General features: G+C 44.2%; 1 protein-coding gene across 1 annotated transcript in view; it reads right to left on the reverse strand.

The window, feature by feature from the left end:
• Positions 1-23,511, reverse strand: part of PHF12 (PHD finger protein 12) — a 42,507-nt gene that overhangs the window by 6,272 nt on the left and 12,724 nt on the right. The window contains 7 exon segments of the mRNA XM_025476340.3: positions 5-800; positions 1,401-1,559; positions 4,619-4,783; positions 7,065-7,197; positions 8,458-8,578; positions 10,131-10,524; positions 13,102-13,174. Coding sequence (XP_025332125.3) covers positions 5-800; positions 1,401-1,559; positions 4,619-4,783; positions 7,065-7,197; positions 8,458-8,578; positions 10,131-10,524; positions 13,102-13,174 — 1,841 coding nt within the window.

Below are 23,511 nucleotides of genomic sequence, written 5' to 3' on the forward strand. Positions count from 1 at the left end.
TCACCTGATGATGGCGCTGGTGAGCAGAATCGTTGGTTGGCTCCTGTGGCCAAGATACCATCTCCTGCTGCTTGGGGGGGAGTGAGCACCCGGGTGGCATTTGGGGGTGAGCCCAGTGGCCTTGAATCTGTCAACGGAGGTCCTATCTGTGATTGGACAGTCTTTCTTTGCAAAGTGCTGGTGTTCTCGATGCTGGCACAAGAGCTGGGAATGGAAGGGGGCAGGCTTGGGACAGGAACCAAACTCCTCTGGGGGCAAGAGCTGGGGCCAGTGGCATTCTCTGTCTTCACAATGATGCCGACGGTGTGGTTCTGAAGCCCCCCAGCCGCTGGTGGCGTGAGGGGCCGGGGCCAGCCTTGCCGGTGGGAGAGGCCTGGTAAGGGGGTGTTGGCGCCTGGGAGTCGCCGGGGGTCCGTGGAATCAGTGGGGCTGCTGTAGAGGTGTGGGCCATTGGCTTTCACCTCTGTGCTCACTGGCCCGTTGGCAGTCCCGCAGGGGGCTTTCTTGGATTTTTCCACACAAGAACTGCAGTTGATGTCCTCTAGGGCTGGGGGCTGGTGGGGTGGAGAGCAGCTCAGGGAATTCTGGGTGCTAATCCCTGAGGGGCAGGACAAGGGGCAGTGGGAAGGTGTAGGTGCCTTGTCAGCTGTTTGCAGGGAGGTGGTGATTGAGCTGTCAGTCACAATAACAGGCTTAATATCAGCCTTCTCTGTCTGTTCAGAGTCCCAATGCGAAGGCATCTGCTTAGCAGATAAATGTTTCAATATGCTGCACTGGAGCGCAACAACACTACAGAGCCACTGCAATGGAAGGAGAGGAGAGGAGAGGAGGGTGAGAGGCCTGGGAGGCGCTGGTCCTTTCTGCCCCAGTGGCCAGGGCTACCACATGGCTGATAAGCACTGTTTCCAAGGTCCCGTTGCAAATGCCCAGAAAAGGTGTGCTTGACTTCTGACAGGATTCCACCTCCAGTCCCAAGCAAGACTTGTTGGTACACTCAGCAGGCAACACCCTGGTCAGCAGAGCTTGGGGTTCTCAGTCTGGCTCTGCCTCTAAGGTTCATATTGTGAACCAATATTCAGCAAGTACCCTAAGCAACTGCTATATGCTCAGCATTACCACCTAACCTCTCTATGAGTCTACTCATCTCTTTCTACAAGACAGATATGCCAGTCTCACAGCACATGGGGGGACCCATGGAGAGAAGCAGACTGGTTGACTCTGTAACTTCTTTTACTTCAGAGTATCGGCCAGAAGTTCTCTCTGGAATATTCAACTCTCAGGGGGTGAGGGTGTGGGGGTGGGGCTGCAGAAGATGGGGATGGGAACAGCACTGAGACTACTTCAGTTGAGGTGAGATGGAAGGAGACTGGCTTTGGAATCCCGGCCCTACCTTCACTCACCTCTTGCTGCTCTGCCTGGGTGGCTAAGTGCTCAGAGTTCAAAAGGTGCGTCTGTGATTCCTCAGGGATCCCATTGCAGATCAGCTCCCCATCCCGAATGGCCGCAGGTGCAATGAGAGGGGGTGGAAACTGGTACTGAGATTTGATGGCATCGGGAACCTGGTTAGGACAGAAAGAAGGAGGAAGGAGAGGGGAGATAGCGCCAACACGCCCAGGTGATTCTGCCCTGGCCACATTCTTCCATTTGTGGTGCTGATGCCCATGGGACCGTCATGCACTCTGGGGTCCACTAGGACAAGCAGGCTCAGTGGGCTGCAACTGCCCTGTGCCTCAGACACACACACATTAGCCTGAGAAGGAAGAGAGCTAGAAACAGCAGGCAGGCGCCCTGCCCATACCCTGCTTCTTTATCAAGGTCTAAGGCCCGTAGAAGACAAAAACCACTGCTTTAGCCTAAGAAGTGTAAGACAGACACTAGACACAGTTTCAGAGTGGGACTCTAGGCTCTTACTGCTCAGCGGCAAGTTTGGGAGTTGAGTGAGCAGGATCCGAGAAGTAAAAAGTTAAAGGAGGTCACATTCACAGTGGAAATGCTCAGCATGAGGCCTGGCCGGTGATAAGCACTCTATCAATGTCTGTTTTCTTCACCCATTCATTCATGACTGATGAAACAACTGAAGAACTCTTTGTAGTACAAAGACAAAAGGCACATTCGGAATCCTAACCATGTAAGAATGAAAGAGCCACACAAGCAAAGAGTCATTCATACATTCAGCCAACATTTACTGAGCATCTCCTGAGTCTGGGTACTGTACCAAGCCCTAGAGATCCAGAGATGAATAAAAGCTCTGCCCTCAAGGAGCGCACAGTCTAGCTGGGGAAATAAACACAGAAACATTACAAAGCAGTGTAAGGGGACCTAGTATAGCGGCGTGGCTAAGGAGCTACTAAAAACATTAGAGGAGAGTGCTCATGTCTGTCTTGGGAAGACAGAACTCTGGATTAGGGAAGATGTCGCAGGAAAACAATATCTGAGTTGAGCCATGGAAGTTGAGAACTTCCAGGCAGATAAAGGGTAACTGAAGGTAAGGGAGCAGCATATAAGGCACAGAGAGGTGGAAGCACTTGGTGGATCTGGAAAACATGTGGAGAACAGCTTTGGTGACCAAGTCCTTATTGAGGATAAAAGAAGAAGAACTGAAAATGGTTTCCAGAATTTTGGTTTGAGGGAGCTGGATGGCAATCATGATCATTTACTGAAACAGGAAATACAAGAGGAAGAGGAGATTTGGAGGCAGAACACCTTTGGTCTTGGGCAAGTGGAGACTGAGGTGTCTCTGGGATGGGCAGGCACACAGCAGTCTGGATATGAGGAGAAAGGCAAGGCATACGGAATTGAGAGTCAGCACCATTGGTGGTGGCCAGTTCCATGGTTTTATCCAAGGTCACCTAGGAATGGGAGGGGGAGGAATGGAATGGTAGGCAAATCTGAGGTTGCCCCCTGGCGAAGAGTGAAGGGGTAGTAGGAAGAGGAATCCCCAACAAAATACAAAGTTCTTTTTTTTTTTTTTAAATACAAAGTTCTTAAGCCAAATTTGCTGCACTGCTCTACATCAATGATAAAGATGTTCCATGACAGAGCCTGAGCAGTTCTCCATCACTGCCCTGTGCTGCTATAGTCCTCAATTCATTTTCAAATTGTCTAAGTAAAAAATGTGTTTCAGGCAATTCATGTCCTTGGATTTTCCTCAAGACTAGGAAAACCTTTAAAAAAGAGGGGGGGGGGGATGCCTGGGTGGCTTAGTTGGTCAAGTTTTCAGCTCAGGTCATGATCTCTGATTTGGGAGATCGAGCCCTATGTTGGGCTCTGTGCTGGGCGTGGAGCCTGCTTAAAATTCTCTCTCTCTCCCTTTCTCTGCCCCCCACTTGTCTTATTTTTTTTTAAATTTATTTATTAATGAGAGACACACAGAGAGAGAGGGAGGCAGAGACACAGGCAGAGGGAGAAGCAGGCTCCATGCAGGGAACCCGACGTGGGACTCAATCCCAGGTCTCCAGGATCATGCCCTGGGCTGAAGGCTGCGCTAAACTGTTAAGCCACCAGGGCTGCCCCCCCACTTGTCTTAAAGAAAGGAAGGAAGGTAGGTAGGGGGAGGGGGGGCTCTAAAGCAACAGGATTTTATCAGAGCCTCCTGGACTGTTCACTTCAGCCACCAGGCTCTCTTCCAAATCTACATGGGGAATTATACAGTTTAGGTTATTTTCAAATCTGTTTCACTAAGGTATAAGGCATGCCACCTCTGTAATACCCCCAACTGGAAACACCTTGATTTGATTTTGGAAACTGGTGTTTGCATTTAAGTATAAATATTTACACAGTTAAGAGATTATTTTACAATTTCCAACAGTTAGCATTTTGCTGGTGCTGACATCCACTGGAAGTGATGGGAGTGGAGTGAGTGATTTAGAGCGCGGCTGCCACCAAGTGGCCATATTTGAGAATTGCTGGTCTCCAAAGACAGCACTGCCTGTGGGATTACTTCAGAAGAGAAAAAAATCAAGCATGTTGTAATATTAGTGTTGGGCTCTCTCAGTCAAATGAATAAGGGAACTGATTGGTTTATGAAGACAGCCTCAATACCTCTAAACGTTTTTCAAACAAAGGAATTTTTTCTGTCTATCTCTGTGGACACACTTTAGCAACTGTCAAATGCATGTTAGATATTATTACAGCAAGGCCACAATTTGGAGTATTCATGATATATTCCTAGCAGCCTGGAAAACAGATTTAACTCTCCTTTAGTCATTCTCCTCTTAAGTTCCTCAGCTGGGATAGCTCCTCACTTTCCACATGGTCCTCTGCTTCATCACTATCACCTTCACCCCACTAGGCAGTTCTGGGAAAGGGGCCATCTCCCAGGAACAGATAGCATGAGCGCCAGGCCCGGGGTGGTAATAGAGCACATCTGTTTGATGGAAGGGGCTAAAGAGCACTTATCTTCAGGAGAACCGGTGACTTGTAGAGTTTGTGGTTTGGCCTTCATAATTCTGAACTCCATCCTCAAGTATGAAAACACATTCACTACTTGTTGAGATACCACAGACAAATCTCAGGGCTTCAGTCTTCCTGTCTCTAAATTTGGGCCCATGATCCTCTGTCTATCCCATGAACACAATCAGAGCACACATCATCCTGCTTGAACCAGGTTGGGACTCACCTTCAAGCTTCTTCTTTTGACTGACTGGAGCACACGGCGGTTAGGAGGGTGCTTCTTATGGATTCGGTTCAGGAAGTCCACTTTGACCACATGCTGCGAAATGGTGTCCTGGAAACGGTCAAACACCTGGCACCGATTGCTCAGTGTCATATTCTTCTGGTTCAGCTAGGAAAAAAGCAGACACCCTCTTGCAATGAACCTCAAAAGGCATCCCCTCCCAACTACCTCTATTCTCTAGGTTCAAAATATAGAAGCACTGGGCCAAATAGGTTCTTTCTGTCAGGGGCTGATATGTCAAAACACTTCTGTCAGATGGCCAGGGAACATGGATAAGATGTTCTCCCCCAGCCCTGTCTGGTCTAGCAGGGGTAAACTGGTCTCTTCTATCCTCTGGAGAAGCTTGAGGGGGATAGGAAATCGCAAATTAGCTAAGAAATGCCCTTTAAATTCAGCCTCTGACAGTTCACACCACCTTTTGCAGTGTACCCTGATGGAGCATAGGTTTCAGAGGAGATGTGGGCCTTGGCCCCTGAGACCCAGACTCTTTCTAGAAGGGATTTTTTTCCCCAAAGGAAGCAGGACAGTTTCCTAAATAGGAGCTTGGCTGATAACAGGGATCAGCAACAGAATCCTGTGTGTCCCTGCCCTACTCCTCTTCCAACATACCAGGGAATATTAGTGAGCCCATCTGGATATATCACAGTCCTGCTCTAGAGGAGGTGGAAAGCCTGGACTGCTCTTGAGGCAAAAGGGAGGGAAAGAAAGAATTTTATGCAGGAGCATATGGAAGGCATATGAACACTATGCCACTTTCCCTCTTCTACGTCTGCAGAGTCCATTAAACTTTATTTTTTTTTAATTATGGGAGGGAGGGGAAAGGAGAGGGCAGAGGGAGAAGCAGATGCCCCGCTGGAGGAGGGAGCCTGTTGCGGGTGCTCGATCCCAGGACCCTGGGATCATGACCTGAGCCGGAGGCAGACACTTAACCGAATGAGCCATCCAGGGGCCCTATAGTCCACTACACTTTAATTCAAAAGAAAAGATCTCCACAGCAGGTTCCTAATTAGTAAAGTAGGAAAAACCTCTACGCAGCTAATAAAAAAATTGCCTAATTAATTTTTCATCTGTTGGAAAGCTGCCCTTTAAGATTTGTATTTGGGCACACAGCTTATGGTTGTTTTTCTCTGGTTCAGCAGGGGACAAAATGAAACACTCATAACTGAGCCTCAGAGAGAAGCTTCCTCCTAGATAAACCTTTCTGAGCAGTGTCAGCCAAATGAAGAGGCAAAGCAACATTTTTGCCCAAGTGTGCAAGTCTGTAACTGAGGTCCTTTGGTACAATGTGAGGAGTACACTGTCATGCTAAGGGTCAAAAGACAATCCATCCATGGTTATTATCATCTGATAGACAATTTCTTAAGCAATAATCTTTTAAAAACATTTTTTTAAAAAGACTTTTATTTATTTGTTCATGAGGGACACACACAGAGAAGAGAGGCAGAGACACAGGCAGAGAGAGAAGCAGGCTCCATGCAGGGAGCCCGTTGTGGGACTTAATCCCAGGTCTCCAGGATCACGCCCGGGGCCAAAGGCAGGCGCTAAACTGCTGAGCCACCCAGGGATCCCCAACAATAATCTTTTTAATCTAGAAAGGCTACTCTTAGGAGGGAGCTGCTCTTCTGAAGCCCTCACCCATTCAACCTTGTAAATGACTGTTCTTAGCGTCTAGCATAAAAGGGACTAAGCTTAAGCCTCTTTTGGAGATAGCAAACTACAATTCTGTTTGAGCCCCTGGTAGCATCTGGAAAATGCACCCAAGACTCCCGAGAGAGAAGATAAAAGGACCCTCACACCATTCATTCATTCAACAACTTACTCACTGAATATCTATTATGTACCATGACAAGGTGGGTGTCAAAAACTAAAGAGACAGGAAAGGGCCTCAGGTGTTGCAATAACTGTCTGTCTGGAACACTGTTATCATGCCAATTCATCAACTCTCCCAAGTTACTGGAAGTTGACTGCCTGTGATAATTCCTGAGATATGAGGATAGATGTTTTAGAGTTTCTTAGTTTGTTCCCTCTAAAAATAAGAGTCAGGAAAATACGGAAGCAACTACCACGAGAGCATTTATTCCCATAAGTTGGATCTAACATACCCCTCTTTTAGAGCTGTAACGTCAGCTGCTTAATTCACTGTGGAAGAAATTATGCATAAACAACCAAGTCTGCCTGAACAGATAAACTGAGGCATTGTGGGTAAAGGGAAAACACACAGCTGAAGCATGTCAAAAGAATCAGAACTGAGTAGGATGGTCTGCAGAATCCAGCATCTGAGAGATTATAGTGAACTCTGGTACAGAGCTGACCCTAGTATGCTTTTTCCTGAATCAGTCCATGCCCCAGCTGTGCTCAGAGAAAACTGAAGGGGTGACGCTGTACTTACCACCACATGTTCGATGTGATTTGGACACATCCATCTGCCCAGGGGCATGGCAGTGAGCGGTGGCTCGAGGCAGTCCATGTGGAACAGGAGGGGGCAATAGTCACACTGGATGAGAGGGGCCACGCGGCAGCTCCTGCAAAAAATGGTTGTAGGCCATTTCTGTGGCAAAACGGGAAAATTCAAACCAGTTCTGCTCTGTGGAACAGCCTTTCCTCCCTAATCCTTACAACATTCTCTCAGAGCCTCCCCTCTAGTGATCAGTTACACTCATGGTTTAGGAAGACAGATGAGGTTGGGGGCTACCACCAGGCTCTCCATTATTCTCTCTTTTAAGAGGAATGTGTCTTGTGGGGAAGTGAATGTTTATTTGGAGTAGAGCTAAAGTGGCTGTCAGAGCAGGAATGATCAATGCTCAGTACCCACAAGGGGAAGATAGCCAACTCTGTTCTGATCTTTCTACTCCTGAAAAGAAAGTAACTACCTCATTAAAAAAAAAAAAAAAAAGAAAAAAAAATCTCCAGCAGTGTTTCTAGAGTCTTATACTATATAGCAAGAAAGGACTTCTCTTCTACATGAAGCACTCAGCAAAAATGACACAGAGAGAGAGAGCTGTGCCAGGAAAGGATTCTGTAATGTGTTTGTGTGTATACAAGTTTAAGGGAGGAGCTTCAGCAAACACCAGATATGACTTGTAACTATGATACTCCTTGGGTCCCTGAGATGCACTGGAACCTTAGTCTGGGCCTGGCTCAGAATTCTGCTGTTCTACTATCCAGTTCCCTACAGCTTTTGTTGTGGAACATTTCCTTTTTTTCTTTGGCACATTTCTTTTTGATAGCTATTTTCTCCTGCTATCCTGCCCTTCTAAGTCACCCAGGCCGCTAAGTCCAGCTTCAGTAATTGAAGCAGCTGGTTCCTGTCACTGAGGAGATCCTATTTGAAGGAAACCAGTGTCTCAGGAAAGCTACAACTGGGGCAGCCTGGAGGCTTTTGGAAGTCATCCAGTCTGATGCATATTAGCTACCATGGATACTTATACTACTTTTAAACTCATCTCTGGTGACTTAAAAAATTATTTGCCTTTTCCAGGGCCCTGTGTTTCTGCTGGCCAGACTTCCTCCTCCTAGCTAGTCTAAATATCTCCCACTTCTGTTTAAGACCAACTCCTCTCATCCAAGCCTCTATAAACACAGTCTAAGGTACTTTAGGGACTTTGTTGTTAAGATAGTCAAGATTCTGGTCAATTGACCACTCAGTCTCTGTACTCATGCCATCAGGATATGGGTTGTCCACATTTAACATACAGGTTTTGGAAGAGGTGACAGAAGAGAGAAAAAACATCAACATCATTTGATGACTACAGAGAAGAGCCCTCAGGATGGAAGAAAAATACCTGTTGCATGTGAAGCAGACTTTGACTGGTAAGGGAACAAGACCATTGTGATCTAACTCATGCTGTGTCTTCTTAACATTTTTCCCTGTGGTTTCCTCCTTTCTTCTCCTCTTGCTAGAACCTAGAAGAGAAATTGATGGTGCTGAGCTTTCTTGGATGTAGAGTTCCTAGTCTGGGATATGGAAACAACAGTAAGTGAAAGAACAGATCTCAGTAAAAGCATGTGCCATGGCCTAGACATGGGTCTCTGAGACCCCCTGGGCTGATTTCAAAGGGAAAAAGGAATAGGAAGGTAGGAAAAGGAACACTGAGACAGAAATCAGAACTATGGTCAGAAGTCATCTGCTCTGGGGCAGAAACACATCTTTATGTTTTGCAAATATAAAGCAGTCAGAAGCTTAGGTTGTTAGATATTGGCAACCTAAGGAATAAAGTGCCTACATCAAATGGTCAACAAAGATGGTTCTGCGGAGGTGGCAGAGGAAAAAGGCTATTTGCCTTTACTGCATTTTTACAGAAATCAGAAAGGCTTTGATTCCATATGCATCCTGCTGACTGACCAAGATTCTTAAGACTGCCAATTTCACTTTCTCTGGGAAAAAGAAAATAATGTCTAGAAGCTTTGTGGTATCAAGAAGACAGGACTTAGCAAACAAAAAAAGGTACGATAGGCAATTTGGTAACATCTTACCAAACTATAAATGCATAGTTATAACTGAGTTATTCTAACATTAGAATTTACCCTACAGGGCAGCGCCGGTGGCTCAGTGGTTTAACGCCGCCTTCAGCCCAGGGTGTGATCCTGGAGACCCAGGATCGAGTCCCACATCAGGCTCCCTGCATGGAGCCTGCTTCTCCCTCTGCCTGTGTCTCTGCTTCTCTCTCTCCTCTCTGTGTATTCTCATGAATAAATAAATAAAATCTTAAAAAAAAAAACTTGAAAAAAAAAAAAGAATTTACCCTACAGATACACTCACTCACATGTACACAACGATGTATTTACAAAATTATTTGTTGAAGCACTATCTACAATAACAAGAGCAGGAACAACCTGAATGTCCACTAATAGAAAATTAGTTAAAATAAATTATAGTACATCTATATTATAGACTATTATGCAACCGCTAAGAAAAACTGAGGAATGTCTACATTAATATGGAAAGATCTCTAGAGCATACTGTGAAGTAAAAAAAGCAAAGTGTAGAGCAGTATATTGAGTAAACTAGTCAGACGGAAAATACTGAGCATATCTATATTTGCTTATATAGGCACAAATAAATTCTAGAAGGAAATACACAAGAACCAAACATTGGTTATCTGTGAGGGGTAGAAAGGTAGAAACCAGGCAAATAGCAGACAGATGTGGAAGGGAAATTTTTCATTTTAAGCCTTTGTATATTTTTTGGCTTTTCAACCATATGAATATATTACTTATATTAAAAAAAAAATAATACCCTGAAAAAAAAAGTAATACCCTGAAGGGCAGAATATAAAAAAACTGAATAGGCACAGTATAACCTAAAATCTTCAAAGATGTCCAGAAAGAACAAAGAACAGGAACCTGAGAATGACTATGTGTACAGTGACCACATAGGCAGCACTGCCCTCTGGCTGGACGGTAGTCTTTTGGGAAAGGTGGGGTGGAGGGGAGGGGACATAACAATTTGGCTAACCTGGTAGTGCAGTGGTACAAGTCAGTTCATTGGGCAACTGAAATTGGGTAGGGTTCCGCTCCATGGCGGCAGCAATCAGCAGCTCAAAGGGCCGCCTTAGCTGAGGCTGCACATAGTCTGGCTCTGCTGCCACTGGCTCCTCGTCCACGTCAATGATGTCCTCGTCGACGTCATTCTGCTCAGAGGTGGGGGTCTCTGTGCTGGCATTGGATGTGGGCGTGCCAGGCCGGCTGGCTCTCCTCTCCAGGATCCGGGCATGGGCAATGGCCTTGAGTTCAGTTTTGCTGGCTGATCTGTCCAACAAGTCAGTATCACTGCTGGGGGATGTAGTCCGTTTGCCAGATTTGTCCACCAGTCCATTGACGTGGCCCAGCTCCTTTTTCTGCTCTCGTTTCTGCGCAAACAAACAGATAGGCCCATCAAATAAAGTACGACAAGACAGAAAGAGATGAATACTATACAGTCCTGCTAAACCACTAGCCAAAATTATGAAATTCTCTAACATGTCACAGACTCATCCACCTGGGGACTTGGAACACCAGCCTGTTCAAGATGCAAAACTATAGCTGAACTAAACTAAAGCTGGCAAACTATAGCAGGATGGGATCAAAAAACAGTAGGGGAAGTTAAAAATACTTATACACACTTATCATACATCTTTTACTCTAAGTCATCATATGATACACACTATCTCCATACAAAGTACAGAGATTAATGGATAAAAAGTTATCACAGTGAGAATAAATTTAGGTTAAGTGAGAACAGGAGAAAAACATAAGAAGACTCAACCTCACTGTTGTTTGCCTTGGAGCATTCTGACCTCCTGAATGGTTTTAAGAATTCTGCTCCAAATAAAGTCGGCAAAAGCAAAGGTAAAAAGTAAAAGAGGCAAGCAGAGCTCCTTGTCCAGGGAGGTTGGGTGCTGACATGGAAAGAAACTACACTACAAGGTGGATGGGTGGTATGTGGAAGGTAGTTCCCCAGTGATCACAGTGTCCAAGAATGGTGGCTTTCAATGTTTCAAGTTTAACTAGAACTCTGAAAGGACACTTCTTCAAATGGGAAGGTGGGGAAATGGAAAAAGACTATGTTTATTCAGTACGACTGGATGACCTGTATTACATTTTCCTCTAGGACTCCAAAGGGTGGTCAAATGAAGGTTTAACACTGGTCTCCAGTCAGGAAACCTGGGATCTGTCCCAGTTCTGCCAATGATTCCTTATGACCCTGGGTGACTCAGGTTGGTGTGCAGAAATTTCTGTCTGTAAAGTAAGACTAGTAAAACCTTTCTTCTCCTCCTTTCAGAGATATGATGGAGATATAGGGTCACACGTATGAAAGGGATGGCTCTGAGTTGGAGGAAGATCCAACCTCCACTAGGAACAGGACCCGAACATCAGAGGTTGCTGGGGCCCTTTCAAAGGATGTATTGTTTCAATCCACTTCAGCATAACTATAGGAGGCAAAAGGGGGATAGAGGTAGCGGTGCTGGAAAAGGCAGACCTGGCACTGGTAGGCAAGAGGTCAGAGTGGCATTTCAGGGAAAGCACAGTATGTTAGAAACAAGCTACTATAATCCCCACCAAGCAGCTCTGGTTCTAGAAAGCTGATGAAGACGTAACAGAGCTTTGGAGTGAGGCAATTTGGCTCTGTTAATTCTTTTGAGTCCTTGGGAAAGTTATTCTACATTTGTGAGCCTCAGTTTCTTCTTTCTAAAATGGAGATACTACCACCAGCACCTACAGATGGCTGTATGGATTAAATGAGACAACATATGTAAAATACCCAGCATATAATGGGCACCAAAATAATATTAATTCCTCTTTTCCACCGTCTTTTCCTGGCTTCACTATTCCTAACCCTTTCATGTCCAGTTTCTTCAGAGGCAAGTTTCTGAAAGGCCTCCTAGCTGGCAGGAGTTCTGACCTAACTGGCCCTCTTCTAACCTAACTGGGGATGCATACAAAGAGATCTTGAAAGGTGGACAGGCTGGAGGACAGCCTGGTTTGTGCACTTTAGGAGATATCAAACTACAGCGGAGGCTAAGTGGTTGACTTGGCCTTGCCTTGCCTTTTAACAGGACCTTTTTACACATGTTGAAAAAGAAAAGTCTGCCTGTTTACCTTCTAAAAGGCTGAAAACTGTTACATACATAAACCACAATTTCTGAATTATCTCATCCTGTTTCTGCAACCAAGGAAATCATCATTCATTGTGACATCATGTTCAGAGGCCAGGAAAATAGAGGTGATGTCAAAACAAAGGCAAGTTCCTTGGTGTGTAATGAGTGTGGGGAGAGGGAAGGAGATGGTTTACAACTCCAGACAGATTCTAATCCATAGTCTATAATTTGAGGATTGGTTATCATAATCTGGATGGAAACACACCCTACTTCCTTTTTTTGATAAAGAGGAATTTAGCTTTTGCACCCCACAAAAGGTCTCAAAGTAGAAAATCATGTTCTCAAAGCTAGTACTGAATTATCAAGGCCCAAGGGAAGGGGAGTTAAGGAGGGATTAGGCAACCTGGGGTACAAAAATGTTCAAAGTCCTCTCTGTCCCTCATACACTTAGTTTCAAGCATCTGGATACCAGTGACATGTGCCTTGGGGTGAGGGGAATCTTTTCTCCACTAAGCTGGAGAAGCAGCCTTGTTTTTTCTCAGCCAGTTTCAGTCAATGGATACAGCTGCCACATTCAGGCCACTTATCAGCCTACTCCTGTCACTAGTGAATGAACATGGCTTGGTAAATTAACACACCTCTTCTGCCCATTTCAGCAGCTCATGTTTGGATTTTAGGCCCTACTGGATTCCAAACAGTCACCATGGGGAGAGTGAGGGTGATTCCAGGGCTGGAAAAGACAAGAAGAAGGGACGAAAATGCCTTCAGGGCCAGGCCATCTTAGCTCTAGAATATCAGTGCTCTAGATCTGGCATTCTGAGCAGAGCCTTCAGAAAGCAGCATTATTACCTTTCGGCGAACAGTGCACCGGTGACACATCCACTCCCCAGGAGGCAACATCTCTTCACTCAGTGGAGGGTTACTGTGGTGAAAAGACAAGGGCAAGACTGAGTACTAACCTTTGATGCAGCAGGAAAAAGCCTAGCTGGGTCTGGCAAAAGGCCGCATTGGCCCTTGACTCCTATTCTGGCCGGTCCTGCAACACTACTAGGGTTCTCTCTCTTTTCCTTTAAAATGGTTAGCTGGTATCATTTATAATAACCTTAAAGAGTGAGGACCCCCTCCCATATCTTGGAAAGAGAAGCCAAAGCCACAGCTATTAACACTGGGCTTAGAGGGAAAGATAGAAAGAACTAATTTGGAACCTTGAGAATCATTCCCAAACTGTATCATGCTAAAATCATTGCTAGATCCTCCATATTCCTCAAAGTTTGTTAATGTAAAAACTCTTCCACCTGCTCTTCTGAGCCCCATGTAGCACAGTCCCATTCCATCTTCCCAGGAGCCTTTCAGGTACTCTTCCCCCTAGTCAAATATAAGACTTGCTATTTCTTTCTCTATAGCACTTTCCCCCTCGAAAGCTGTGCCTGTTAAAACTCTATTAATCCTGTAAAACTTGCTTCAATCAGCCTATAGTAGATTAAAGATGGCTGCAAATTCTTTGCTATTCCTACCATCCAGAGGTAGGCCATTTCCTTCCTTTTGAATAAAGCTTGCCTTGTGACTTATTTTGACTAATAGAATGCAGCAGAAGTGACCACGTTATATAACTTCTGAGGCTGGGTGTTAAGAGACCTGCAGATTCCATTTTTACATGTTTGGAATGTTCCATCTCAGAGCCCTGCTGTCATGCTGAGAGGCAACACAGAGGAGACTTAAGGAACTCCAATTAACAGCTTCCTCTGGACTCCAAGCCAAAAGCCAGTATGAACTACTGCTAGGTGACTAAGTCATCTTGAACCATGCCAGCTCAGTTGAGCCTCTAAAGGACTGTGGTCTCAGCACCAAACTGAAGGGAAAAACCACTCAGTGAGCTCGGTCAACCCAAAGACTTGTGCGAGATAATAACCAGGGTCTGTTTTTAAGCCACTGAGTTTTGGGTATTTTTTTATATGCAGCAACAGATAACTGAGTACAGCTCCTCCATATGTTCTTCCTGGATTACTCGGACATTTTGGACCTCTGGGCTGCATAGGTTTTTTTTTGTACTTCTCATGTTTTCCCTTGTGTGACAGGTTTTTTTTCTTCTCAAGTTTTATTTATTTTTAAGTAATCTCTATACCCAATGTGGGGCTCAAACTCATGACCCCAAGATCAGGAGTTGCATGCTCTTCTGACTAAGCCAGCCAGGCACCTTAGTTCTCTTATTTCTTATTATATATTGGAAGCCCTATGCCCAACGTGGGGCTTGAACTAACTATTTATAAATAAATAAAAAATACATATATATTTATTTATTTAAAGATCTTATTTATTCATGAAAGACACAGGAAGAGATAGGCAGATGGAAAAGCGATGCAGGACTCTATCCCCGGGGCCTCAGGATCACAACCTGAGCCAAAGGAAGATGCTTAACCACTGAGCCATCCAGGTACCCCTAAATTTATTTATATATATATATATACACACACACACACACACACACACACACATATACATACACATATGTGTATATATATACATACATACACATACATATATTTAAATATTTATTTATTCATGAGAGAAAGAGAGAAAGAGAGAGAGAGAGAGAGAGAGAGGCAGAGGGAGAAGCAGGCTCCATGCAGGGAGCCCGACGTGGGACTCGATCACCGGTCTCCAAGGACCATGCCCTGGGCTGAAGGCGGTGCTAAACTGCAAGCCAACCAGGCTGCCCTAAATTTATATATATTAAACATTATTTATAAATATGCCCAACATGGGGTTTGAAGTCAATCCTGAGATCCAAAGTTGCATGCTCTACCAACAAAGCCAGCCAGATGCCCCTCTTTTATTTCTTTCATTAGAGGGACAGAGACAAGGATTAGATAGATCTCTTCCCTCTTTGTAGCTTAATAATATACAGGTTGTGCACACAGTAGTCACTCAGTAAGTCAATACTGAATCAGAATTAGAGCTGTGTAGGGAAGGCCTTACTTTCCATTAAGGTTACAGCAAGAACCATATATAGGATATTAAATCCTTGGGAGGGTCACATTTTTTTTTTTAAAGATTTATTTACTTATTCATGAGAGACACACACAGAGAGAGGCAAAGACACAGGCAGAGGGAGAAGCAGGCTCCTTGCAGGGAGCCTGATATAGGACTCAATCCTGGATCCCAGGATCATGCCCTGAGCTGAAGGCAGATGTTCAACCGCTGAGCCACCCAGGCATCCCAGGAGAGTCACATTTCTTTTTTTTTCTTTTTTTTTTGAGAGTCACATTTCTAATGTCTATACAGTAGTGGTTCTCAAAGTGTGGTCTCCAGATCAGAAGTAAACATCAGTATCACCTGAGAACTTATTAGAAATGCAAATTGAGACCTCACTTCAGGCATACAGAATGAGAAATTCTGTTATACAGAATGAGGCTACATTTACACTAAAGAATTCCTATAGTTGGTTCCTGGGGTCACCTATTTGGAATGTTAAGGAGGAAGTTTTTCATAAAAAAAAAAAAAAAAAGGTAATAACTGAATGTTGAATAATAGAAGGACTCTTCTTAAAGTTCCAGGGCTTAATATTACACTGCTCTACTGTTTCTTTTCTTTTTCTTTTCCCCAGATTTTATCTATTTGAAAGAGAGAACATGACTTATGGGGGGGGGGGGGGAGTCAGTGGGAGGGGAATAGAAGGAGAAGCAGACTTCCCACTGAGCAGGGAGCCTGACATGGGGCTCAATCCCAGGACCCCAGGATTGTGACCTGAACCAAAGGCAGACTATCTAAACGAGCACTTGGCTTGGAAATTGTCCTTGCTCCTGCTTTGCCATGCTTCCCTGGAGCCCTGGGTATACATGTCGGGATGTCCACCAAGCCATCACAGGTCCTGGCTTTCTTTCCTTCCAGTTTCCTTGGTGAATCTCAGGAGATCCTTACTAGGAAGTAGAAAACTGGAGGCACACTGGCCTGCTGTGACAGGTCTTCAAACCCTAGAGGATCAGAGATGAATGTCACCTGTAAAGTCTTCCCACTTCACTCTAATGGATTTCTGCACAGGCTACATCCAAACTAATGAAATGCATGCATGTAATCTGCAAAGGCCTACAGACTCTGCTATGCTTCAGCAGCTGTCATATTAAAACTAACCCTGAAAAGGTTGTCACTTCTGATTCTGTTTCTCATCATTTCTTTTCATCTGCCCATTTGGCTTTGTACCAAGATACTCTCCACCAAACATGTAAAGCAGAAAAGGGCAAGGAAAGGTAGTTTGAGCTTAGATCTTTTACCAAGATGTAAAAGGCTTCCGGGCCATTCTTCATGCTTCCCTCAATCTAGCCCCAACTCCTGCTGGCAGACTGAGTTATTTAAAACAAAATTTTCTTTCTTTTCTTTTCTTTTCTTCTTTCTTTTTTCTTTCTCTTTCTTTCTTTCTTTCTTTCTTTCTTTCTTTCTTTCTTTCTTTCTTTCTTTCTTTTCTTTCTCCCTTCCGTCCTTCCTTCCTTCCTTCCTTCCTTCCTTCCTTCCTTCCTTCCTTCCTTCCTTCTTTCCCTCCCTCCCTCCCTCCTTCCTTCCTTTCTCTCTCTCTCTCTCTAAGATTTTATTATTCATTCATGAGACAGACACAGAAAGAGAGAGGCAGAGATACAGGCAGAGGGGGAAGCAGGCTCCATGCAGGGAACCCGATGTGTGACTCAATCCTGGGACTCTGGGATCATGTCCTGAGCCGAAGGCAGATGCTCAACTGCTGGGCTGTCCCTTAAAACAAAATTCTGACCTTATTACCCTCCTAATTTTTTAAAAAAGATTTTATTTATTCATTCATGAGACAGACACAGAGAAGCAGAGACATAGGCAGAGGGAGAAGCAGGCTCCCCTGAGGGGAGCCTGATAAGGGACTTGATCCCAGGACTCTGGGATCATGCCCTGAGCCGAAGGCACTCATCCACTGAGCAACCCAGGTGTCCCATCACCCTCCTAATTAAAAAGCCCTTAAAAAAAAAAAAAAAAAAAAAAAGCCCTTCAGTATCACCCCTACCCTAACTATTATAGGATAAAGTTCAAGCTCCCATATTGTCGGTTAAGACCTCTGTGGCCAGGGATGCCTGGGTGGCTCAGTGGTTAAGCGTCTGCCTTCAGCTCAGGGTGTGATCCTGGAGTTCGGGATAGAGTCCCACACAGGGCTCCTTACATGGAGTCTGCTTCTCCCTCTGTCTATGTCTCTGCCTCCCTCTCTCTCTCTGTCTCTCATGAATTAAAAAAAAAAAAAAAAAAAAAAAGACCCCTGTGGCCAGAGTCCTTCACCTTTCTCCAACATCATTAACCTGGTGGCTCCCCACAGTCATATCCTTTCTCCACTGCATGTCTGTTTGTTCTGGAGGTGCTACCTACAACCACAAAAGCTGGGCCTTCCTTCGTTCCTTTACCCAGTGGACTCTTTATCTTTTGGGGCTCAAGTCAGATGTTACCTCCAGGAAGCCTTCCCCTGAAGCCCGATTCCCTACAGCACTTCTGTGCCACACTGTACTGAAACTGTTATGCATCCGATTCCTTTTCTCTATGCCTTACTTATCTTTGTACCTTCACACTCTGCAAGATGTCTGACACATACTAGGTATTCAATAAAGCTTTAAAAAACTGCGGAAGGGCAGCCCCGGTGGTGCAGAGGTTTAGCGCCACCTGCAGCCCAGGGTGTGATCCTGGAGTCCAGGGATAGAGTCCCACGGGCTCCCTGCATGCAGCCTGCTTCTCCCTCTGCCTGTGTCTGTGTCTCTGCCTCTCTCTCTCTCTGTGTCTCTCATGAATAAATAAATAAATAAATAATCTTAAAAAACAAAAAAACTGCGGAACACTAAAGAATGGACTTCTAGGAAGTGAATGCCTCCAAAGTCACGAGGCAGCAATACAGTTGGGTAGGCACTTGTTTTGGTGGTTAAATCACTCATGAAATGATTTGTTTTCTAAGTTACAAAACAATAAGACATGAGAGTCAAAGTCCACACTTGCAAACCTGAACTTCACACTGAACCACCACCCCCAACTCATTTAAAATCTTCTTTAAACAATTTGATTTCTTGTTTATTTTTCTGAAAACAGGGGTCAAATGCCTAAAATTTTAATTAAGAGGCTCTTAAAAGTACTTCTGGGGGATCCCTGGGTGGCTCAGCGGTTTAGTGCCTGCCTTTGGCCCAGGGTGTGATCCTGGAGTCCCGGGATCAAGTCCCATGTCCGGCTCCCTGCATGGAGCCTGCTTCTCCCTCTGCCTGTGTCTCTGCTTCTCTTTCTCTCTGTATCTCTTATGAATAAATAAATAAAATCTTAAAAAAAAAAAAAAAGTACTTCTGGTTGGTTTCTAAAGGATCACTTTTAGAGATAAAGTTTAAGAACATTCATTTCTCAGAATTCTAAATTAATGGCCACAGGCTCTTTTTGTTTGCCCTAAAGTGTCTGATGAGGGCTTTTGAGTTTAGGGAATAGCACAGGAAAGTCAGAGTATTGTCTCCAGGATGAGCACAGAACACTTAAGAGTGAGGCCTAGTTAAGATTTTGTTGCTTTCTGAGATAGAATGTGCATCTTGAAATAAACTTGAAAACGTGGTATTTTGAGAAGGCAGTAGTATGTAAGATAGGATGGATAGGGAAGGAAAGTCTGTTTTTAGAAAATGGCCATCATAGAGATGCCTGGGTGGCTTAGTGGTTGAGTATCTGTCTTTGACTCAGGTCATGATCCTGGGGTCCTGGAATCCGGTCCCGCCTGCATCGGGCTACATGCAGGAAGCCTGCTTCTACCTCTGCCTCTCTATCTCTAATGAATAAAGAAAATCTTAAAAAATAAAATAATAAAAAAAGGAAAATGATCATCACAGATACAGCAGGAATACAAGAATTGCCTATCATAAAGCTTTCTCCATGTTTCCTCTTTGCCATTAGCAATTCCTTTCAAGCTATCTAGAAGGTAGTTTTTCAACTCAAATACCTATATCTTTAAAACGATTCATGAAATAGATCCAGGAAAGCTAGATTGTTGGAGTAATAAGCTCACAAACTAGTTCAGAAAGAGGCTGTTTTGCAAACAGCTAGTTTTGTTCTATATCAGAAATATTGCCAAAAGGGAAAGGATTCCAGGGAGAAAGGAGATTCTGCAGCCTCCGGACACTCCCATACACATCCTGAAGACTTTCACATCTCAAAGTTTTTTCCCCTATAAGAATGGTGTTCCCTTTATTGTGCAGCTCTGAAACAATTATATACATGCCAGAGTCTTTAAATCATAATATATCTGTCAAGAAAAAGAAGGCTTTGTCTCAGCTCTCTCTTATCCCTATATATCAATGAAGACAAGATGCTGAGGGCCATTCTCTATAAACGGAAATCATTAAAAGTTAAAAGTCAGGTAATGTTGGAAATGCTCTATCAGAGTTTCCTCTGCTCAGCAATGAAAACCATGAGGACACTATAATGAGCCAGTGCTGCTTGTAAAGACATCAATATGCTTCCTAATCACTAAAGCCTAGAAATAGCATAGCGATAATCTCATCTTACATCTACACAGCGTATTACAATTCAAAGTGTTTTCACAGATGTTTTTATTTGATCTTCACCAGCACACTGTGAGAATTCTTACTCCCATCATACAGGTGAGAAAATGGACTTATTTAAAGCCATGGAGCCAGTTAGGTTGCAGAATTAGAACTCAAATCAGTTTCCTGGCTCTCTCAAATCTTGAGCCCAAGCTGTTGCTAAAAAACCTTTGTGAGTTCTCTTATTTCTGGGAGGAACAGTGGAATATCCATCAAAGTATCTTCTTTAACCTCAAAGTCTAGCATTTCCTTCTACATCAGTCGATATTTATTGAGTTCCCCCTGCTTACTACCAATGCCATGCTAGAGGTACCACATTAGAGGAAGGACACAAAGCAAACAAGTTATGATCTACTCTACCATGAAATGGCCTTTGGGGAGAGAGGACCAGAGTCATTCGTCCAGTCAAGCACTTAATGAATAATTAATTATTATATGGATGGCAATGTGTTAAGTGGTGAGATTTCAGACAAGGTCCTTATTCTCAGGGATCATAGGCTAGAATAACATGAAAAGGACAGTTGACAACAAGACCACATACAATCAACTACAAACTGAACCCACCATAAAGACCTATACAAGACTCAACTGTGCATGGATGCTGGGCTCAATGAACAGCCTCAGAAGTTTGGTTTCTTAAAAAAAAAAAAAAAAAAGAAGTTGTTTGGTTTCTTGGTAACTGAACGTGACAGTGGCCTTTTCCCTCCTCTCTTTCTATAATTCAGAACTATTCAGCAAATGGTAATTCAGTCAGTGATCCTTTAAAGACAGCAATACTGGGCAACCCGGGTGGCTCAGCGGTTTAGTGCCGCCTTCAGTCCAGGGTGTGATCCTGTAGACCTGGGATCGAGTCCCGCGTCGGGCTCCCTGCGTGGAGCCTGCTTCTCCCTCTGCCTGTGTCTCTGCCCCTCTCTCTCTCTCTCTGTGTCTCTCATGAATAAATAAATAAAATCTTTAAAAAAAAAAAAAAGGCAGCAATACTAAGGATCTCAAGGGGTTCAGGAGGAAATTATAGTTTTGGAAGGTGTATTTCTAGATTTGAAAAACTACATGAAGAAGGAAAGTTCAGGGAGTGGTGACACTTTCCTAGGAATGGGTATTTTATGTCCATTTAGAACTCAACAGTATATGAGCCTTTATTTTTTTATTTTTTAAAAGATTTTGTTCATTTATTCATGAGAGACACAGAGAGGGAGAGAGGCAGAGACACAGGCAGAGGGAGAAGCAGGCTCCATGCAGGGAGCCCAACGTGGGACTCGATCTGGGGTCTCCAGGATAAGGCCCTGGGGCTGAAGGCGGCGCTAAACCACTGAGCCACCCGGGCTGCCCTGTATGAGCCTTTAGATTCCTTCTGAGAACTGTCCAAGTCCTAGAAAGGAAAGTGAGTCCTGGAATATGCATGAGAGCTGGCTTGTCTTGGAAAACTGGTAGCTCTTTAGAGAGTACCCTGTGAGGACAGAGCTTTTGCAGAGAATATCTATCCATCTTCACTGCTGTGGAGGTTTCCTCTCAGATTATTTGTTAAAAAGCCTTGGCCTGCAATTCCTGGCCACAGTGACATTCACTGCTTTCTAAGTTGCTATTTAACAACTACCTGATCTTAAAGACCTTCTGTTAGCTATAAAATAGTTCATAACAATATAGCTCTAAATCCACAGAGATTGGACAACTGAAAGATATGCATCTCAGGGTTTGGTGTGGCTTTCTGTGAGGCCTGACACGGCCTATAAACTGTTAACAGTAACATCTGTACACAAACCAATTAGAAAGCTGGTCAAAGGCATTACTTTTTTTAAAAAAAGATTTACTTATTTTAGAGAGAGGGAAAGCATGCATGCAGGACGGTGGAGTCAGAAGAGAGGGAATCTCAAGCAGATCTTGTGCTGAGCTCAGAGCACAATGTAGGGCTCGATCTCATGATCCTGAGATCACGACCTGAGCTGAAATCAAGAATCGGTCATTTAACCAACTGAGCCATTCAGGAGCCCTGGCATTAATTTTTTAAAACTAAAACTCCTAAAGCCAACCCCTGCAGCAGGACTCCAACATCTAGACCCCCATAAATAAATTTAAATGGCTTGACTCTATTTCTGATCAGGGCTGTCTAGATTAATTTCCGGAATCATGGAAGAGAAAACTACATACACCCTGGCCCCCAGCTGTGATGCCTGCATTGATAGACCTCTCCATGTCAGAGATTCAAAGCCCAGAGCCAGATGAACCCAATTCACAGCCAAAGGATGAAGTCCAGTTTTAATTTAGAATGCCTCTTTCATTCACTAATGAGGCTGCAGCCCACCACTGCAGGTGGAAGATGTTAGTTGTCATGGTTCTTGGCTCTCTAATTAAGAGGATCTATTTCAAGTCATACACCAGTGTGGCTGATCTGAGTCTCACCTCACTCATCTCCCTCACCTATTAATACATGTGAACCTGCAGACATTAACATTTACCTCAGATTTAGTCGCCACCAGTGGGACCTGTTGCTCCATAGCTCTGCGTTAATTATCCACCCAGCGCAAGCAGTTTTTCAATATGGAACTGGAAGGGAGAAGGGGGAGGGGAACAAGAGAACAAAGGGAGGAGGGGAGAGGTGGAGATAGGGAGACAGGGAAGCAAAAGACTGCCTTTGATTTCAGAGACCTATTTTTTGCATTACAACATGCAGACAGGAAAGGCATTGGGCTCTGGCCGTATTTTTTAAAAATATGTTACGTTACTAATGTATAGCTTGCAACTGTCCATCCAGCTAAGTAACACTGACATTTTAAAACTTGAGCCAAAGGCAGCTGGGGAGACATGGAAATATCACTTAACCAAATCAAAAGCTTTGGTGTGTGTATTAGGACAAAAGAAAGTAAGATGCATAAAAAATATTTAAGAAAGAAGGCTTTCTTCTTGGACTGATAAAATATTCTACTTAATACAAAGACTGAACAGGAACTCTATGCAGATAGCATATCCAAACACAATATACCCACAGCATTCCACTCGGGTTCTCTTCTAAAAGAGGTCAGTTGCATGAACTGCTAGGGTCCCTCCTGTCAGAACCCATCATTCTCTAAGAATCAGAAGCTCTCTAGCCTTGGGATCCCTGGGTGGCGCAGCGGTTTGGCGCCTGCCTTTGGCCCAGGGCGCGATCCTGGAGACCCGGGATCGAATCCCACGTCGGGCTCCCGGTGCATGGAGCCTGCTTCTCCCTCTGCCTGTGTCTCTCTGCCTCTCTCTCTCTCTGTGACTATCATGAATAAATAAATAAAATCTTTAAAAAAAAAAAAAAAAAAAAGAAGCTCTCTAGCCATATATGCTCATATATAGAGTTCAGTTAAAATATCAGACTAAGAATGATTTCACACACACACACACACACACACACACCCGCCGCATCTGTATGTCTCCTCCCTTTTTTGGGTGGTGGTGGGGTGTCAGCCAGCAAACAATAGCACTGAGCAGTTTTGATTTTTAATTTCACAGTTCATGGGTCTCATCCATCCATCTGAGGTCCACTACCAGATAAAAATCCTGCAATTATATTTAACGGTATTGTCTAAGAGTGACTGTAAAAGACAATACATGCTTACAGCAGGCCTGCTCTCCCTCAGACTAGCCCTGTTGCCTTTGGCCAGCTCAGGAAGCGTGTTGGTACCAGCCAAAATAGGAGTGAAGGTGATCACTGACAAGGCCACTATCACATCTCAGC

This window comes from Canis lupus, chromosome 9 (assembly GCF_003254725.2).
Source record: "Canis lupus dingo isolate Sandy chromosome 9, ASM325472v2, whole genome shotgun sequence".
NCBI classification, from domain to species: domain Eukaryota; kingdom Metazoa; phylum Chordata; class Mammalia; order Carnivora; family Canidae; genus Canis; species Canis lupus.